General features: G+C 43.7%; 1 protein-coding gene across 1 annotated transcript in view; it reads left to right on the top strand.

The window, feature by feature from the left end:
- Nucleotides 1-17949, top strand: part of LOC139468667 (paladin-like) — a 39551-nt gene that overhangs the window by 19599 nt on the left and 2003 nt on the right. The window contains exons 6-19 of the mRNA XM_071250794.1: nt 573-663; nt 2353-2480; nt 2896-3007; nt 3218-3304; nt 4008-4103; nt 4249-4380; nt 4826-4942; nt 5432-5611; nt 6438-6488; nt 7163-7312; nt 10192-10347; nt 11960-12040; nt 14603-14743; nt 16070-16225. Coding sequence (XP_071106895.1) covers nt 573-663; nt 2353-2480; nt 2896-3007; nt 3218-3304; nt 4008-4103; nt 4249-4380; nt 4826-4942; nt 5432-5611; nt 6438-6488; nt 7163-7312; nt 10192-10347; nt 11960-12040; nt 14603-14743; nt 16070-16225 — 1678 coding nt within the window. The remainder of the gene's footprint in view (nt 1-572; nt 664-2352; nt 2481-2895; nt 3008-3217; nt 3305-4007; nt 4104-4248; nt 4381-4825; nt 4943-5431; nt 5612-6437; nt 6489-7162; nt 7313-10191; nt 10348-11959; nt 12041-14602; nt 14744-16069; nt 16226-17949) is intronic.

A 17949-nucleotide genomic window follows, 5' to 3' on the forward strand; every position in this document is an offset into this window, starting at 1 on the left:
AGAAATATGATCTGTGACAAACATATGATAAGACGTAAACCATTACCATAGTGCCCGTGAAGATTCCAGGGTAGAATAGGTCTTCAGCAACCCTTGCTTGCCGCAAAAGGCGACTATAATTGTCGTAAAAGGCGACTATAATTGTCGTAAGAGGTGACTAACGGGATTGGGTGGTCAGGCTCGCCGACTTGGTTGATGCATGTCATGGAATCCCAATAGCGTGGTTCGATGCTCATAATGTCAATCACTGGATAGTCTGGTCCCGACTCAGTTATTTACAGACCGCCGTCATATAGCTGAAATATTGCTGTGTACGGCGTTAATCAACATACAAACAAACAAACAACACTGACCATTTGACTGTCGTATATCTTTACAAGTTCCCACACATGCAAACTAGTCCCCCTATTTCTGTCAAGCTCAACACAGGGCTCCACACAGGGCTCCACACTGCGCTCCACACAGGGCTCCACGCTGGTCCGTGGTTGTCTTAAACAATATTACCAGATTTCGTGATTATTGCAGCTATATACGCACATGACGTCAACTTCCGGTTGTGTTATCTTCCCTAGGACTCGGCGCCTGTGTTTCCCTGTCTCTGGAGCGCCCTCTATGAAGGAGATTGACAACTTCCTATCAGAGATGAAGCTAAATGTCAGACTTGTAAGTGTTGGAATCATTGTCTTCAGTTCGCATTTCTCGAACACGCTCATCTGATTCATCCCGGATTAATGACGGTAGAAATGTCAGCACATCTCCACCAATTTACCGCGACACTTTACATCGTCTACTTTGGATCGTGTAAATATTCTATGTTGTCAGTTCAGGACTAATCTCTTACCAATCTGGCGCTGACAGCTCTAGTTTTCTGATTACCTTTGTGATTGCTGTAAGAAATATAACGAGGGTCTGGCGGTAAATGTGTACGCTTGTTCGCTGTCGACCTGGGTTCGCTTTAGCCAATTACTGGTACTGTCACGTTTCGTTTCGGGGCGTTACTCACAAACGGTTCTAGTTCAGTACATACGTGCTAAACTTGTGCCTTTAGCTGTTCAAAGAAAATTAATTTCTGGAGCCCAACTCATAAAATGCTGATATGTATTCTTGAATCTGATTTTGGGTTTCCATGACAACATTTCTGACTAAGGACCAAATGACCTTATGGTTCTGGTGTAGAACTCATCAAGTGTTTAATATTCTTGATGCAACTTTGTATGCACATCGGATTTCAGAAAACTCTGTGGGTAGTCATGGTTAGAACAGGTCCCCAGCAACACCGGCTTGTTTCCAGTGGTCCCTCATATTGCCGCTGGTACTCACTGAAGGACTAGTTTTTGTGTTTGATAATCAGATATACGATATATATGTATAAAATCTATACACTTTGTTTAATGTACATATTTAGAAGTGCGGAATATCGATGATTTTGATATTACACAAGCCGTGCAGAAACTCCACGTTGATTGTGTTGCACATATTGAAGACACTGATGATATTTATTTATACACTTCTCTAAAATGTTTTGGGGCACATGGGGGTTAATGGATAATTCTATAGGAAATTCATGCTTTCCCAATTTTGTCTACAACTGTCTGTGACAATTCACTGTAGGTATGTATGTTTTACACATTCCCATTATGTTGTTAGTTGTTCAATTTATTTTTTAACGAATCCACTAAATTTGTCACAATAATGAAAGGGAGACCCATGACATGAATAGTCCACGGGGTTCCAGCAGAGTTTCTGAATTTATTACGGTAGGTAACTCCATGCGAGGCAAAGCAATAGTGAAGTGAGGTGAGGTGAAATGGGGTTTAACGTCGCGTCCAAGATTATTGCACCTATATAGCGACGTGCATGTACGTGTGTGTGTTTGTGTGGTTGCTTGTACTAGTCAGGACTGATGCCGATTTAAAGTGCTAGCTGACAGAGATACCATGCCGCAGTTTAACATGAATACCCCACTCAGACACAGTATACTGACTCCGAGCCGACCAGTCCTTGCTTTAGCCCCTGAATGCCGAGCGCCAGACAGGGTAACAACAAGTACCATCTTTTAACGTCTTATGGCATGATGCGGCCGGGGATCGAAGCCCGGACCTTCCGCTCTTCGGGCGGACGCTCTAAAGCAATAGTGAAACATACAGAAGTGGAACAAGTGAACGGAAAATGCGTTCGAGTATTATTTCTTCTTCTAAATGTTTATGTGTTGATAAAACATTCTGAATAACTTTTTTCGTAATAGTCTTCCAAAGTGACCATGGGGAAATTGTTTTATTGTAACTAGAATTTTACCAACAAAGAGTTTGCTGCCGGGCTCCTGCATCGCGTGAAATGTTTTCTTGTGTGTAGTGCGACCGGTCCCCCGACCTCCCGGCGGTGCTGTTCGTGTGTGACAACGGCAAAGAACGGTCGACTCTGGGGATGGTACTGACGTCGCTGTTATACTCGCATCTTTCCGGATCCAACGCACAGACCAGGTAACTGGACTTTACCAGCTTATACTCGACTGCGTAGATCGGTGCTCTTGCCGTCAATCACTGTATTGTCTGGTCCATATTCGATTATTTACAGACCGCAGTCATACAGTTTTGAGTTTTTGCGACGTTAAACGACAAGCAATACAAAACTTCTTAATCTACCACGCTGAAGCATTACATGTCTGTGATGGATATAGCTATATTTTTCATCCTTCAGCGGTGTCTTGTTTTCCTGCGAACGTGACTGGAATCTTGTTATCTCCAGTCACGGTCTTTCCATCAGGCGTATTGACATCCTTCCCAAACAATGCAGTTACATCTCATTCTTTGTTGATACTCTCCTCTGTTTGTTGTCATGGGTAAGTATCGCTGTGTCACGTGGTATCGACTTGTATCTGTCCATTTGTGACTTCAGTAAGACCGTCTGCCAGATAAACGACAGATGTCCCCATTACGGCCGTGGCGAGTTCCAGGCTGTGCGGGACTTGGTGCGAGCTCTTCCAGACGGAGCCCTGCTGAAACACCAGGTGAGTGCGCGAGTTGAAGGCTAATGTTGCATCAGCAATATTTCGGCTAAATACTAGTAGATTACTTGCACATCCAAAACATCCCAACTTATATGTTGTAGTCCAACGTGTGTGTCCTGGTCCCAAAGTATATCTTGTGCTCCCATCACATTGTGCTGCTGATGTTGTTCTATCGCCCAGGTAATGGTTAGAATGCACGTCCTGTTGTAGGTGGACACCGTGATTGACCAGTGCTCCGCTTCCACCAACCTGAGGAGCGCCATCCTGCAAACCAAGCAGCAGCTGGAGACGAGCAGAGTACGTCAGGAGAGCGTAAACTAACGTAGGGCGTAGATATGGGAGAGCGTAGCATTACGGAGAGCTTATATACGTGAGACAGTGACTTACGAAGTTCGTAGCATAGGGGAGAGCGTAGCATTGAGTAGATCTTATATAAGGGAGAGCGTAGACTTACGCAGGACATAGCAATAGACAGAGCGCAGCATTATGTAGAACGTAGCATAGGGGAGAGTGTAGCATTGCGTAGATCTTATATACGGGAGACTGTTACTTACGAAGGCTGTAGCATAGGGGACAGCGTAGCTTGACGTAGATCTTACATACGGGAGACTGTAACTTACGAAGGCCGTAGCATAGGGGAGAGCGTAGCATTACGTAGATCTTATATAAGGGAGAGCGTAGAATTACGCAGGACATAGCATTGGGCAGAGCGTAGCATTACGTAGATCTTATATTCGGGAGACTGTTACTTACGAAGGCTGTAGGAGAGCGAAGTATGACTCTTTTCTTGTTATCTGTTGGAACATTTTCACTTAAGGTATCAGAACCTATATGAAACATGTCAGATCACGTCAAAGAAATACGTTTGTCAGCCTGATTAACGCGATGCCATCTCTTCAACACCGACCGTAGGTCTCGCACTTTCAGTGTCAAGCCTACGATTTAAACAGTGGTTTATCTAAAGGCAGTGTTATGAGGCTATATCTACTTGTCTACACAGGACCAGGTGGCGAGAGCAGAGTTGAGGAGCGAGTGCACATCCCTCCTGGAGCGATACATCACCATCATCTGCTTCAACGCATACCTCAAAGAACAGGTGAGAGGAATCCAGCGGTAGGAACATAGAACACGGTTTTAGACGTGACGATCAACGCTTTTACGAACTAATTTTAAAGTGGTCTCAACACATGTGTCTTCCAGTATTGTATCAGTTCCTGTTAAATACCTTCCTTCCTGTCTAGGTTCCCAGAGGTCTCAGCATTATGTTCTCCAAGTGGATGCAAACTCACCCAAATCTCATCAAACTCACGTGCCGTGCAGACAACAGCGAGAGGTCCCCACAACAGTTGCTCATACCACAAACCCGAGTTTTAGTAAGTGGTAGACTCCAGTGTCACCTTGCTGCCGTGAACCATGTGTCAGTGGGCTGCCACTCTATAGTGTTTATGTAATAACCAAGATAAGATTTGAGGCATCCATATTTTAAAGTGACGTTGATGTCGTCCACATCTACTGGCTGTTGCCTAGAGCTGTCACAATCTCGACTTGCCCAATCATTCTAGATTTGAGTTGGTCTTTTAAAACCTATTCTCTAGGGTCATGGAGATAGACTTGGATTATGTGTAATTTAGAGTCACTTTTTATTCCAATTTACATAGGATATGTCTCACTCTTACGAACAGAGCCTCGATAATTAAGTGGATTTGTGTCTGGCATTGTTTGTGATGCTTCAGGATCACTCTGTAATCCCAACATGTTTCTCTGGTAGCGTCCTCCGTTCTTTACAATGTTTGTGAATGTGACTGTTTCCTTCTGAAGGTAGCCGACGACTACATTGGTCTGGACGTGCTGGGCTCGCAATGTGACGTCCGGGTCGCCAACTTCCGCAAGTTGATGGGGCTCCCGATCTACGGCATGGCGCAGGCTCCGCGGGACGTGAGTACACGGCGGCCAGACTGCTTGTCGCACTTCCCCAGACAAGGGGGGACAGTAGACAAGGAACTATGTCAGCGTCCAAAGACAAGGGGATAGATTGACAGACACTGTCGCCGTCCTCTAGACAAGGGGATAGATTGACAGACACCGTCGCCGTCCTCTAGACAAGGGGATAGATTGACAGACACCGTCGCCGTCCTCTAGACAAGGGGATAGATTGACAGACACTGTCGCCGTCCTCTAGACAAGGGGATAGATTGACAGACACCGTCCTCTACACAAGGGGATATGTGTGACAGACACTGTCACCGTCCTCTAGACAAGGGGATATGTCGACAGACACCGTCCTCTAGACAAGGGACTATGTGTGACAGACGGAGGTAGTTAGCAGTAGTAGATATCTTCCATCGTAGAATGCTAACACATATGTAGGCATTTACCTTCCGAATTACATTCACTATTTAAATTTGGATGTCACCTGTCTTTCAGGGTTTGTCTCGGGTTGTCAGTCATCTGCTGGACAAGCGCCAGGGATACAAGCATGTGGCGGTCATAGGTCTCAGGAATGACGTCACAGTGGAGTGTGATGGCGCCACCTATAACGTGCGTGACGTCAGCAGTCTGGAAGAACCTGTCTTGATTGTGGAGACAACTGCAAGTGAATTAGAGGTACATAGTCCACCGACACAGACACAAGTACTCATGCACAGATGGAGGCATTTATTTTATTTCAGAAGCTCAACATGAGGGAGAAGAAAGCAAAGCAAAGGTCAACTAGTCGGGCGGGGTTAGCCAAGTTGTTAAAGCGTTCGCTCCTCAAGCAGAAACCGGGTTCTGGTTCTGGTTCTGGTTCGACCACTTACCCTCTGACCCCCGCGTATGTTGCTTAAGTGCATAAAATCCTCCTCACTCACCCACGTTACCCCAACATATTCTCTGTTGAAGAAGACGGTTATGATAATGATTCAAGGTTACAACTGTTGAGTTGTCGCATAACGTCAGAGCAGTATGCAAGATATTCATTGATCAAACCATCATACTTCATATCACATGACCTATAACACAAAAAGTGTCTCCTCGTCGTCATAACTATATTCGTTCCCCTCATACTGTTTTCCCGATGTATTCGACAATCATACGTCTCCTCGAGACAAGCTCGCCCAGATATAACTTATGTGATTAGGGCGGCTCGGCAACAGGGACTGACAGGAAGACGCCTCTGTCAAGATTGAATCAGCAACCACTGATCTCTAAAAGCAGACTGCGACATTATCGCCTCAGGGCTTTTCCCCATCTTTATTATGGCCGCAACGCCTTGTCAAACAGTAGATGAAGCGGCCGTATAATGTCTGCAGTATTTTTAGCCCCGTCCGCAGCAATCGGTTTAATATTTTGATGGTTGTTTATGCGATGGCTCAGACAAGGATTTGTATCGGACAGGTATTATCCGAGTCATATTACTCATTAGTCATTGTGTCGCGGCTGTATGTTTTAGGAAAAAGAGGAAACTCTGAAGAAAGAAGTGAAGTCCTATAAGGAACTGGAGGTCAGTAGTTTTCGTACGCTGATAATTACATTCTATTTTTACTGAGTTTCTTTGTTACGGTTTTAGGTTTACAAAACCACTGAAACGAATTTAAAAGCAACAACAATGACACGGGTTTTTTAAAGGGGCGCTCACAATATTAAAGGACGATGAACCCAATACTTAGCTCTTACCTGTCTTACCTCCAGAGCTCCAGCAGGAATGTTGTAGTATTTCAGTATCCACCGCATGCTATATTAGTATTTTTGTGCGTTTACAGATATAATTATTTCTACTTTGGATTTCGGATTTTAAACGATTCTGATTGTTAATTTGGAGTTATATCAAATCACAGTTTTGTAACCGACTGTGACGTCATATTTTGTGCGTCAAAGTGAGCGCTCTCTCTCTGACTCTCTGTGTGTCTTTCTCTCATTCATACCCGGGCCCTTAATAAGTGATGTTTCCTTTCAAATACGGTCAATATTAGAGGCCCGGCTATTATATGAGACCCGGTATTTATTGGAGGCCCTGCATTTTTTCGTTTCGTATCTGTAACGAGGGGGGACGGTTTATGTAAGTACACTTTATAGTTACTACAATTAATGTAAACTCACAATGGGGTGAAATCTCTACGTTTTGAGACACCCGGCTCTGAATCAGTCCTCATTAGAAGAAATACGGTACATCTCCAGGTGTACACGGAGACCAACAGACCGCCCGTTACCATGGAGTTTGGCAGCGTCCTGTCACCGGAGGATCTGTGGGAACAGCAGAAGCTTCAAACACTTGATATGAGCTATACCAGACTACCTATACAATACGACCACTCGCCAACAGAGAAGGTAGGAATCTGTTGTTTGAGACATGACACGGTACACTTCTGTCTTTATTGTGGAAGATGTGACTGTAATGTAAATTACCTCAAAAGATCAATTAGTAATTAAAAAAAGATATTGAAATATACAAACTTGGTTTAACCATAATAAAAGACAATACAATGGGTCAAATATGTGGCAGCAGCACTCAAAATCAGAATTAAACCTTTCATTTCTGCTGCAAAAATTGAACACGAAAATATATCTCCTTTCCGCCTGCTTTCTTCTCCTCCTTGGCAATTGGGAAAACCACATGTGGATCTTACATTATCTAAACTAAAGAAATCTGACACTAACCAATTACAATATAAACAAGAATATAATCAGTTAAGAAGCCAATTTGACACTTACAAATCAATATTTACAGATGGATCCAAGGATGGAGGTGCTGTTACCAGCGCCATCATCATTGGATCCAGAAGAATATCAACTAGATTACCAGATGACTCTTCAATGTTTACAGCAGAATCAAAGGCAATATTAACTGCTCTAGACTATATAAATAACCAGTCTAAACATAAGGAATTTATTATTTTTTCAGACTCGTTGTCCTGTCTTCAAGCAATAAAAAATATGTCGTGTCAGCATCCAATTTCACTTGATATAATTGAATTACACAATAATCTTGCAACTGGCCAATGCGACATCGTCTTTTGCTGGGTACCCAGCCATGTTGGGATCGTTGGTAACACTTTAGCTGATGCTACACCAAAAGCAGCTCTCAACAAATCTGTGACACCACTTGTTCTACCCTACAGAGATTATAAACTTGTCATTAGATGTTACATCAGAGATCAAATGCAGAAGAAGTGGGACACCCAAGTAGGTATCAATAAATTACATGCAATAAAAGCAAATATAGGTTATACCTACTTGGATTGTCAGCCCAGATTTGAAGACGTCGTATTAAGACGATGTCGTATTGCCCATTCTCGATATACTCATGAATATTTGTTGAAAGGTGAGGATCCTCCACTCAGCATCCATTTTGATGAAAGAATCACGGTCAAACATGTCCTGCTTGACTGTATTGATTTTTCCATCACAAGGGATCAATATTTCAAAGCACCATCTATTAAGGATCTTTTTACTAGTATCAACTCTCGTTTAATTATAGTTTTTTAAAAACATATTGAATTGTTTGCAAAATAGGATTAATATTGTATAAAAATATGTTTTAAATTTGGTAGACTAAATTAACAACTGCGATTGTAAGTGGATGTATCTTCGAAGGGGGTTAAAGTACAGTAAAATTATTGTCCACCGGAGAGGATACATAAGTTCCATTTCTTTCAAAGTAAATTTATAGCTATCACATTTTAATTGTAGTATATTTGTTAGTTTTAATTGGTGGTTAGTATTGACTACACTCGCCAGCGACTGAAGGGATGGTGTAAATCCTGCTGGGTAGCAAAAGCATCGTAAGTTCCCTCGGTCCCGAGTGTGGTGGCCTAACTTTGGTTGCTGACGATCTATAACCCGTTTTTATGTCGTGTTGTTGAATTGTAGCTTATTCTTTTATATACTCGCAAACTAGTTTTAACTAAAATCTGTGATACTCTAGTTATTGTACTGTCCTTTGCATACAGGTATTTCACAAGTTGGAATTTCTTTGTATGCAAATGTTTGTCTCGTCACGACATGGCTGTAATATTGCCGATGTGACGTTAAATTTTAACTCACTCCCTCACTCAGCAACAAATAGGACACCATGTTACATAAGTAATTGCAACCACGAGTGTGTCACAGTTGATGTCTTGAGTGAGGCACGTTACCCGTTCCTAAATTCAGTGTTGGAATCCATCACTTTCACATAGATATATAACTCACAGAAGGCCTCATATCGTCCTCGTCTCGCTCTTATAGAGGTACCGACAGCCTTCTAGAAACGGCTACCTCGCGAAGGTTTCCGAAAGGGAAAGTATGTCCCGGAAGTGATTTAACGTCTGTAAACAAATGTGTGAAGCGCTGGGACGGAGCTTCGTAAACGGAGCTGTAAACACCTAAGGGATGTCACTCTGATTTTACGAGCGCTTCAATCTGCTGCCATCAAAATATACTGCCACATAACAGCTCTTCTGCCTTTCTTCCGCCTTTATCGTGTGAGATATAACTCTAAACTGTTTCGCCTCTATTGTGTGAGATATGACTCTATTGTGCCGTCTCTTTGGTGTGAGATATGACTCTATACTGCCCCGCTTCTAATCGTGTGAGATATGACTCTTTACTGTTCCTCCTCTATTCTGAGATATGACTCTATACTGTTTCGCCTCTATTGTGTGAGATATAACTCTATACTGCTCCTCCTCTATTGTGTGAGATATGACTCTATTGTGCCGCCTCTTTGGTGTGAGATATGACTCTATATGGTTCCGCCTCAGTCGTGCGATATATGACTCTATACTGCTTCTCCTCTATCGTGTGAGATATGACTCTATACTGTCCCGCTTCTAATCGTGTGAGATATGACTCTATACTGCTCCTCCTCTATTGTGTGAGATATGACTCTATTGTGCCGCCTCTTTGGTGTGAGATATGACTCTATATGGTTCCGCCTCAGTCGTGCGATATATGACTCTATACTGCTTCTCCTCTATCGTGTGAGATATGACTCTATACTGTCCCGCTTCTAATCGTGTGAGATATGACTCTATACTGCTCCTCCTCTATTCTGTGAGATATGACTCTATTGTGCCTCCTCTTTGGTGTGAGATATGACTCTATATGGTTCCGCCTCAGTCGTGCGATATGTGGCTCTATACTGCTTCTCCTCTATCGTGTGAGATATGACTCTCTCGTGTTCAGCCTCTATGGTGTGAGATATGACTCCTTGATGCCTGCTCCAGGAGCTGGACCTGATCCAGTCCGCGGTGTGCAGCCACTACACCTCCCAGCACTCGTGGAGTGAGGACACCGTGGGCCTGGTCTTCACGTGCAGGACGGGGAAGAGCAGAACGTCCCTCGCGATGGCTGTGGCGGGTCTCATCTTCTACCACAAACGGGTAGGACCAGTATATTTAAGAGATATAGGTTTATTCTCCCTGCAGTGTTTTATTGTACGATAACAACGACCACGAGTTGTTTATTTCTTACATGAGATATCAACATTATGTATAGCCTATTTGAGGCTGTTGGTAAAAAGTACACGCTTTAAAAATATTTACTCATATTTTAATAATAATGAGTCCCTGAATAGAATCCGACTGCGATAATGTCGGACAAGTCTATTTTATGAACAAGGGGGTTAAATTTGGTTTCTCCCGCATACTCACAAGTTTTACGTCGGTTATCTGCAGTTTCTCTCACAATACCGACTGGCATATCTCTTCCACTATTGGAAGCGATCGTTGGGGAACAACTCATTGGATACTTTCCTCTCAAAATCAACGTCGTCCAATTTACGACGTCATCAAGTTGCGAGCACATGTTCGAATCTCCAGAAAAGTCTTCATGATAGAACACTGTTTTAATGTGAAAAAACCACACATTTCGTTCTTCATTGTTCTTTGCGATTTATCGCGTAGCTATCTTATACATCACCGAGCTAACACGTGTGATAATACACGATACCTTGGACACAGCACAATACAACCATAGCATGACATCAATATCACACACAATATCACTGACATTTAACACGACATCACGGCTATAACAGTACCTTTTACGTTTGTTTTAGTCAGACGCCTTTTTGACGAGTGCTTGTTTTTGTCGTTATATATATTCAAAGTCACAAAAAGAGTTCGCAGTTGACTATTACTGGCAAATATGTTTTCCTAGTTATTACTATATGTGCACAGCTTGTGCAGGTGTAATGACATATAATAATTCATTGTAAACTTAATAGTGTCGGGTACTCTAGTGGTTTAACCGTAAACGTTCTCTCGTCGCGCCGAAGACCCGGGTTCGATTCCCGACATGGGTACAATGTGTGAAGCCAATTTCAGGTGTCCCCCGCCCTGATATTGCTGGAATATTGCTAAAAGCAGCGTAAAACCATACTGACTGACTCACTAAGAGTGAAAGACAAGTGAACAAAACAATTGATATTTCACTGCAGTGAACATAACACTTTGACTGAACTATTGACATGCTAGAGTTACCTCCCTTTATCGTAAGTGTCTTGCCCGTACACAAACTGTTGAATTCCTTTTTACGAAACTTCCGCATTGACAAGACAAAACAGTTATAGATGGTCAATTACAGAGTTAATATTGCTTCTTGTTGTTTGTTATTCTCAAGAAAATGTTTCTTTAGAAACTGTAAATTTCTCATTTAACTCGTCAATCGGGACTGCTCGTCGCGCAAACCGCCATATTTGCAACTTGATCAGCGTGTATTCTTTCTCTTTCAACAGTGGTTTCGTAGATTTCAAGAATATTTTTTGTTGAAGTTGATTTTGTATTAAATCATATCTAAATGTATGATAAAGAATTTTAGTGACCTTAACCATTAGGGGTTAACCTAACTATTAACTAAAAGGAGTGCTGAAACGTTAGGTAGGGAGAATTTACGTTTCAAAGTTTTAGTCACTCGATAAGAGAAACATGACGTGTTACCCGACACCCGCAGTATCCTCCATGTTTACACTGCTCACCTCTCCACGTTCACCAGGGCATCCCCTATGGCTCGAAACCAGGAGAAGAGGAGCGTGTGTCCTGCCCCAACGCCGCCTACACACAGGGAGACTTCATTGTACGTCATCTACATATCCTTGTGTCTCTAGTTCACCTCGTATGTATACACACACAGGGAGACTTCATTGTACGTCATCTATATATCCTTGTGTCTCTAGTTCACCTCGTATGTATACACACACAGGGAGACTTCATTGTACGTCATCTATATATCCTTGTGTCTCTAGTTCACCTCGTATGTATACACACACAGGGAAACTTCATTGTACGTCATCTATATATCCTTGTGTCTCTAGTTCACCTCGTATGTATACACACACAGGGAGACTTCATTGTACGTCATCTATACATCCTCGTGTCTCTTGTTCACCTCATATGTAAACACACACAGGGAGACTTCATTATACGTCATCTATATATCCTTGTGTCTCTAGTTCACCTCGTATGTATACACACACAGGGAGACTTCATTGTACGTCATCTATACATCCTCATGTCTCTAGTTCACCTCATATGTAAACACACACAGGGAGACTTCATTGTACGTCATCTATATATCCTTGTGTCTCTAGTTCACCTCGTATGTATACACACACAGGGAGACTTCATTGTACGTCATCTATATACCCTTGTGTCTCTAGTTCACCTCGTATGTATACACACACAGGGGGACTTCATTGTACGTCATCTATATATCCTCGTGTCTCTAGTTCACCTCCTATGTAAACACACACAGGGAGACTTCATTGTACGTCAACTATACCCCTTTCTATTTCTAGTCCACCTCATATGTAAACATACACACATACACACACACATACACACACACACACACACACACTTACACTCACATGCACACACACAGAGGGATAATTCATTGTACGTCAACAATACCCCTTTCTATTTCTAGTTCACCTCTTATGTAAACACACACACGCACACACACACACATACACAAACACACACGCACACACACACACAAAGGGAGACTTCATTGTACGTCAGCTATACCCCATTCTACTTCTAGTTCACCTCATATGCAAACACACACACACACACATACACAAACACACACGCACACACACACAAAGGGAGACTTCATTGTACGTCAGCTATACCCCATTCTACTTCTAGTTCACCTCATATGCAAACACACACACACACACACACACACACACACACACACACACACACACACACACACACAGAGGGAGACTTCATTTTACGTCAACTATCAGTGTAACGTGTGTTTGTTATAGCAGTCAAGGATATTATAGGTGTATGGTATATAAGTGTAACGTGTGTTTGGTATAGCAGTCAAGGATATAACAGGTGTATGGTATATAAGTGTAACGTGTGTTTGGTATAGCAGTCAAGGATATAACAGGTGTATGGTATATAAGTGTAACGCGTGTTTGGTATAGCAGTCTATGCTATAACAGATGTATGGTAGATCAGTGTAAAGCGTGTATGATATATAAGTGTAACGTGTGTTTGGTATAGCAGTCTAGGATATAACATATATGGTAAATCAGCGTAACGTGTGTATGATATATCAGTGTAACATGTGTTTGGTATAGCAGTCTAGGATATAACAGGTGTATGGTATATCGGTGTAACGTGTTTTTGGTATAACAGTGTAACGTGTGTATGGTTTATAAGTGTAACGTGTATATGGTGTATCAGTGTAACGCGTGAACCAAACGTGTGTTTGGTATAGCAGTCTAGGATAAAACATATATATGGTACATCAGTGTAACACGTGTATGGTAAAGCAGTGTAACATGTGTTTGGTATAGCAGTGTAACGTGTGTATGGTATAGCAGTGTAACGCGTGTTTGGTATAGCAGTGTAACGCGTGTATGGTATAGCAGTGTAACGCGTGTATGGTATAGCAGTGTAACGTGTGTTTGGTATAGCAGTGTAACGTGTGTATGGTATAGCAGTGTAACGTGTGTTTGGTATAGCAGTGTAACGTGTGTTTGGTATAGCAGTGTAACGTGTGTATGGTTTAGCAGTGTAACGTGTGTTTGGTATAGCAGTGTAACGCGTGTATGGTATAGCAGGTGTAACGCGTGTATGGTATAGCAGTGTAACGTGTGTTTGGTATAGCAGTGTAACGTGTGTTTGGTATAGCAGTGTAACGTGTGTATGGTATAGCAGTGTAACGTGTGTATGGTATAGCAGTGTAACGTGTGTTTGGTATAGCAGTGTAACGTGTGTTTGGTATAGCAGTGTAACGTGTGTATGGTATAGCAGTGTAACGCGTGTTTGGTATAGCAGTGTAACGCGTGTATGGTATAGCAGTGTAACGCGTGTATGGTATAGCAGTGTAACGTGTGTATGGTATAGCAGTGTAACGTGTGTATTGTATAGCAGTGTAACGTGTGTTTGGTATAGCAGTGTAACGTGTGTATGGTATAGCAGTGTAACGTGTGTTTGGTATAGCAGTGTAACGTGTGTATGGTATAGCAGTGTAACGTGTGTTTGGTATAGCAGTGTAACGTGTGTTTGGTATAGCAGTGTAACGTGTGTATGCTATTAAATGGAAACGTGTATGGTTTGCGAGTAAGACAGGACGTGTTAGATACACCTGATATAAAGCTGCCTCCTTGTCCAGATCGTCCAGAAGTTGGTGCGGGTGTTGCCGGAGGGTCAGCAGGTGAAGCGCGAGGTGGACCTGGTGCTGGACCAGGTGTTCGAGACAATGAGTCCCATGCACTTCCATCTCAGGGAGGTCATCTTCGTCACCTACAACAAGGTGAGATCCCGGCAACACTACCGGATGCGCCGAGTGTCAGTAGACATAGTCCCACTGCTGTACACCTAGCGGTCTACCAAGACAAGGAGTGAAATGCGCCAGTAAAATCTCGCACCGAGTCGACTTCCAACTTTGAGAAGACAAATATATTTGCTTTCGTGTGTTTAAATGATCACTATGCACTACTTTTGTGTCCACTACAGCAGCAATGCATTAACGCCTTCGCGTCGACGATCAAAGAAACCATATCGCACTAGATCTGCACTGAATATAATCAAATGAGGTACAGACGACAAGCGTGTGGGATTATTACTGGCGCATTTCACCCGTTGTCTGAGTATATACTACATGAATATAGGTATATAGGTAGGTATAAAGGGCTATTAAACTCATGCCTCAAACTTCTGTTTCCTATGATACTTTATTTCATCAAAGTAATTGTGACACGGTGACATTCTTCAAAAAAGCTTCACGAGTTAATGGGCATTTCCATGGTAGATCAGATGTTGTTGGTGTTGTTTGTTGTTTTACGCCGCACTCAGTAATATTCAAGCTTTATGACGGCGGTCTGAAAATAATCGAGTCTGGACCAGACAATCCAGAGATTGACATGAGCATCGATCTTCGCAATTGGGATACGATGACATGCATCAACTAAGTCAGCGAGCATGACCACTCGATCCCGTCAGTCGCCTCCTACGACGTCGACAAGCGTGGGTTGCTGAAGACCTATTCTACCTCGGATCTTCGCGGGTAGGATAGATCTGAACGCTGTCGTTAGTGCCATGAGTTAGACTGAGATATTGTTCCTGTACCCCCACTCCAGTCGTCACGATGTCCATGAGAAATAATGGAGTTAGAATCGGTCTTGACATCCGGTTCGTAAACTGCCGTACAGATTTCAGTCGATTGCAGGATTTGCAAAGCATGTTTACCATCAACTGAGCGTCAACAGATATTTTCCAAATATTTTTATGTTTTTAATCAAGGCGCTCACGTGATTTGATGCACTTTGCGAAGTAAAAACCCTTTTTATTATAATATAGATCTTGATAATCGACCAGATCGTCTTCACTGGGCGACGCCATTTTATTTAAAGCAAATGCAAGTGAACAGAGAGGAGGAATTTGATTGGTCAATAATAGGAACATAACTCGCACTAGCCACTGGTGGCGCTTCGGTTGAGCCCAGAAACTCCACCCTAGTTCGACAAGGGTGGAAACTGGACCTTTATAGTCAGTTAACGCCCTTGCCTCGGGAAGATGCCTGACAAATAGCTAGCCCGACTTGTACATGAGGGTGATGTGTTGCTTGCTACTGTGTCAGATCAAGAGTGCCAGGACGGAGAGCCAGAGGCAGAGTATGCAGCGGCTCAGCGTGGACCACCTGGAGAGATACCTGTTGCTGATTCTCTACAACGCCTATCTCCATCACCAGGAGGGCTCAAACTGGGAGACCACCTTCTGTCAGTGGATGTGTGAGGTAGGGACACCTTCTGTCAGTGGATGTGTGAGGTAGGGACACCTTCTGTCAGTGGATGTGTGAGGTAGGGACACCTTCAGTCAGTGGATGCATGAGGTAGGGACACCTTCTGTCAGTGGAGGTGTGAGGTAGGGACACCTTCTGTAAGTTGATGTGCGAGGTAGGGATACCTTCTGTCAGTGGATGTGTGTGGTAGGGACACCTTCTGTCTGTGGATGTGTGAGGTAGGGACACCTTCTGTCAGTGGATGTGTGAGGTAGGGACACCTTCTGTTAGTGGATGTGTGAGGTAGGGACACTTTCTGTCAGTGGATGTGTGAGGTAGGGACACCTTCAGTCAGTGGATGTGTGAGGTAGGGACACTTTTTGTCAGTGGATGTGTAAGGTAGGGACACTTTCTGTCAGTGGATGTGTGAGGTAGGGACACCTTTTGTCAGTGGATGTGTGAGGTAGGGACACCTTTTGTCAGTGGATGTGTGAGGTAGGGACACCTTCTGTCAATGGATGTGTGAGGTAGGGACACCTTCTGTCAGTGGGTGTGTGAGGTAGGGACGCCGTCAGTCAGTGGATGTGTGAGGTAGGGACACTTTCTGTCAGTGGATGTGTGAGGTAGGGACACCTTCTGTATGTGGATGTGTGAGGTAGGGACACCTTCTGTCAGTGGATGTGTGAGGTAGGGACACCTTCTGTCAGTGGATGTGTGAGGTAGGGACACCTTCTGTCAGTGGATGTGTGAGGTAGGGACGCCGTCAGTCAGTGGATGTGTGAGGTAGGGACACCTTCTGTCAGTGGGTGTGTGAGGTAGGGACACCTTCTGTCAATGGATGTGTGAGGTAGGGACACTTTCTGTCAGTGGATGTGTGAGGTAGGGACACCTTCTGTCAGTGGATGTGTGAGGTAGGGACACCTTCTGTCAATGGATGTGTGAGGTAGGGACACCTTCTGTCAGTGGATGTGTGAGGTAGGGACACCTTCTGTAAGTGGATGTGTGAGGTAGGGATACCTTCTGTAAGTGGATGTGTGAGGTAGGGACACCTTCTGTCAGTGGATGTGTGAGGTAGGGACACCTTCTGTTAGTGGATGTCTGAGGTAGGGACACTTTCTGTCAGTGGATGTGTGAGGTAGGGACACCTTCTGTCAGTGGATGTGTGAGGTAGGGACACCTTCTGTCAGTGGATGTGTGAGGTAGGGATACCTTCTGTAAGTGGATGTGTGAGGTAGGGACACCTTCTGTCAGTGGATGTGTGAGGTAGGGACACCTTCTGTTAGTGGATGTCTGAGGTAGGGACACTTTCTGTCAGTGGATGTGTGAGGTAGGGACACCTTCTGTCAGTGGATGTGTGAGGTAGGGACACCTTCTGTCAGTGGATGTGTGAGGTAGGGACACTTTCTGTCAGTGGATGTGTGAGGTAGGGACACCTTCTGTCAGTGGATGTGTGAGGTAGGGACACCTTCTGTCAATGGATGTGTGAGGTAGGGACACCTTCTGTCAGTGGATGTGTGAGGTAGGGACACTTTCTGTCAGTGGATGTGTGAGGTAGGGACACCTTCTGTTAGTGGATGTCTGAGGTAGGGACACTTTCTGTCAGTGGATGTGTGAGGTAGGGACACCTTCTGTCAGTGGATGTGTGAGGTAGGGACACCTTCTGTCAGTGGATGTGTGAGGTAGGGACACTTTCTGTCAGTGGATGTGTGAGGTAGGGACACCTTCTGTCAGTGGATGTG

Source organism: Haliotis cracherodii, unplaced genomic scaffold (assembly GCF_022045235.1).
Source record: "Haliotis cracherodii isolate W230 unplaced genomic scaffold, xgHalCrac1.p SCAF_2, whole genome shotgun sequence".
Taxonomy (NCBI): Eukaryota; Metazoa; Mollusca; class Gastropoda; order Lepetellida; family Haliotidae; genus Haliotis; species Haliotis cracherodii.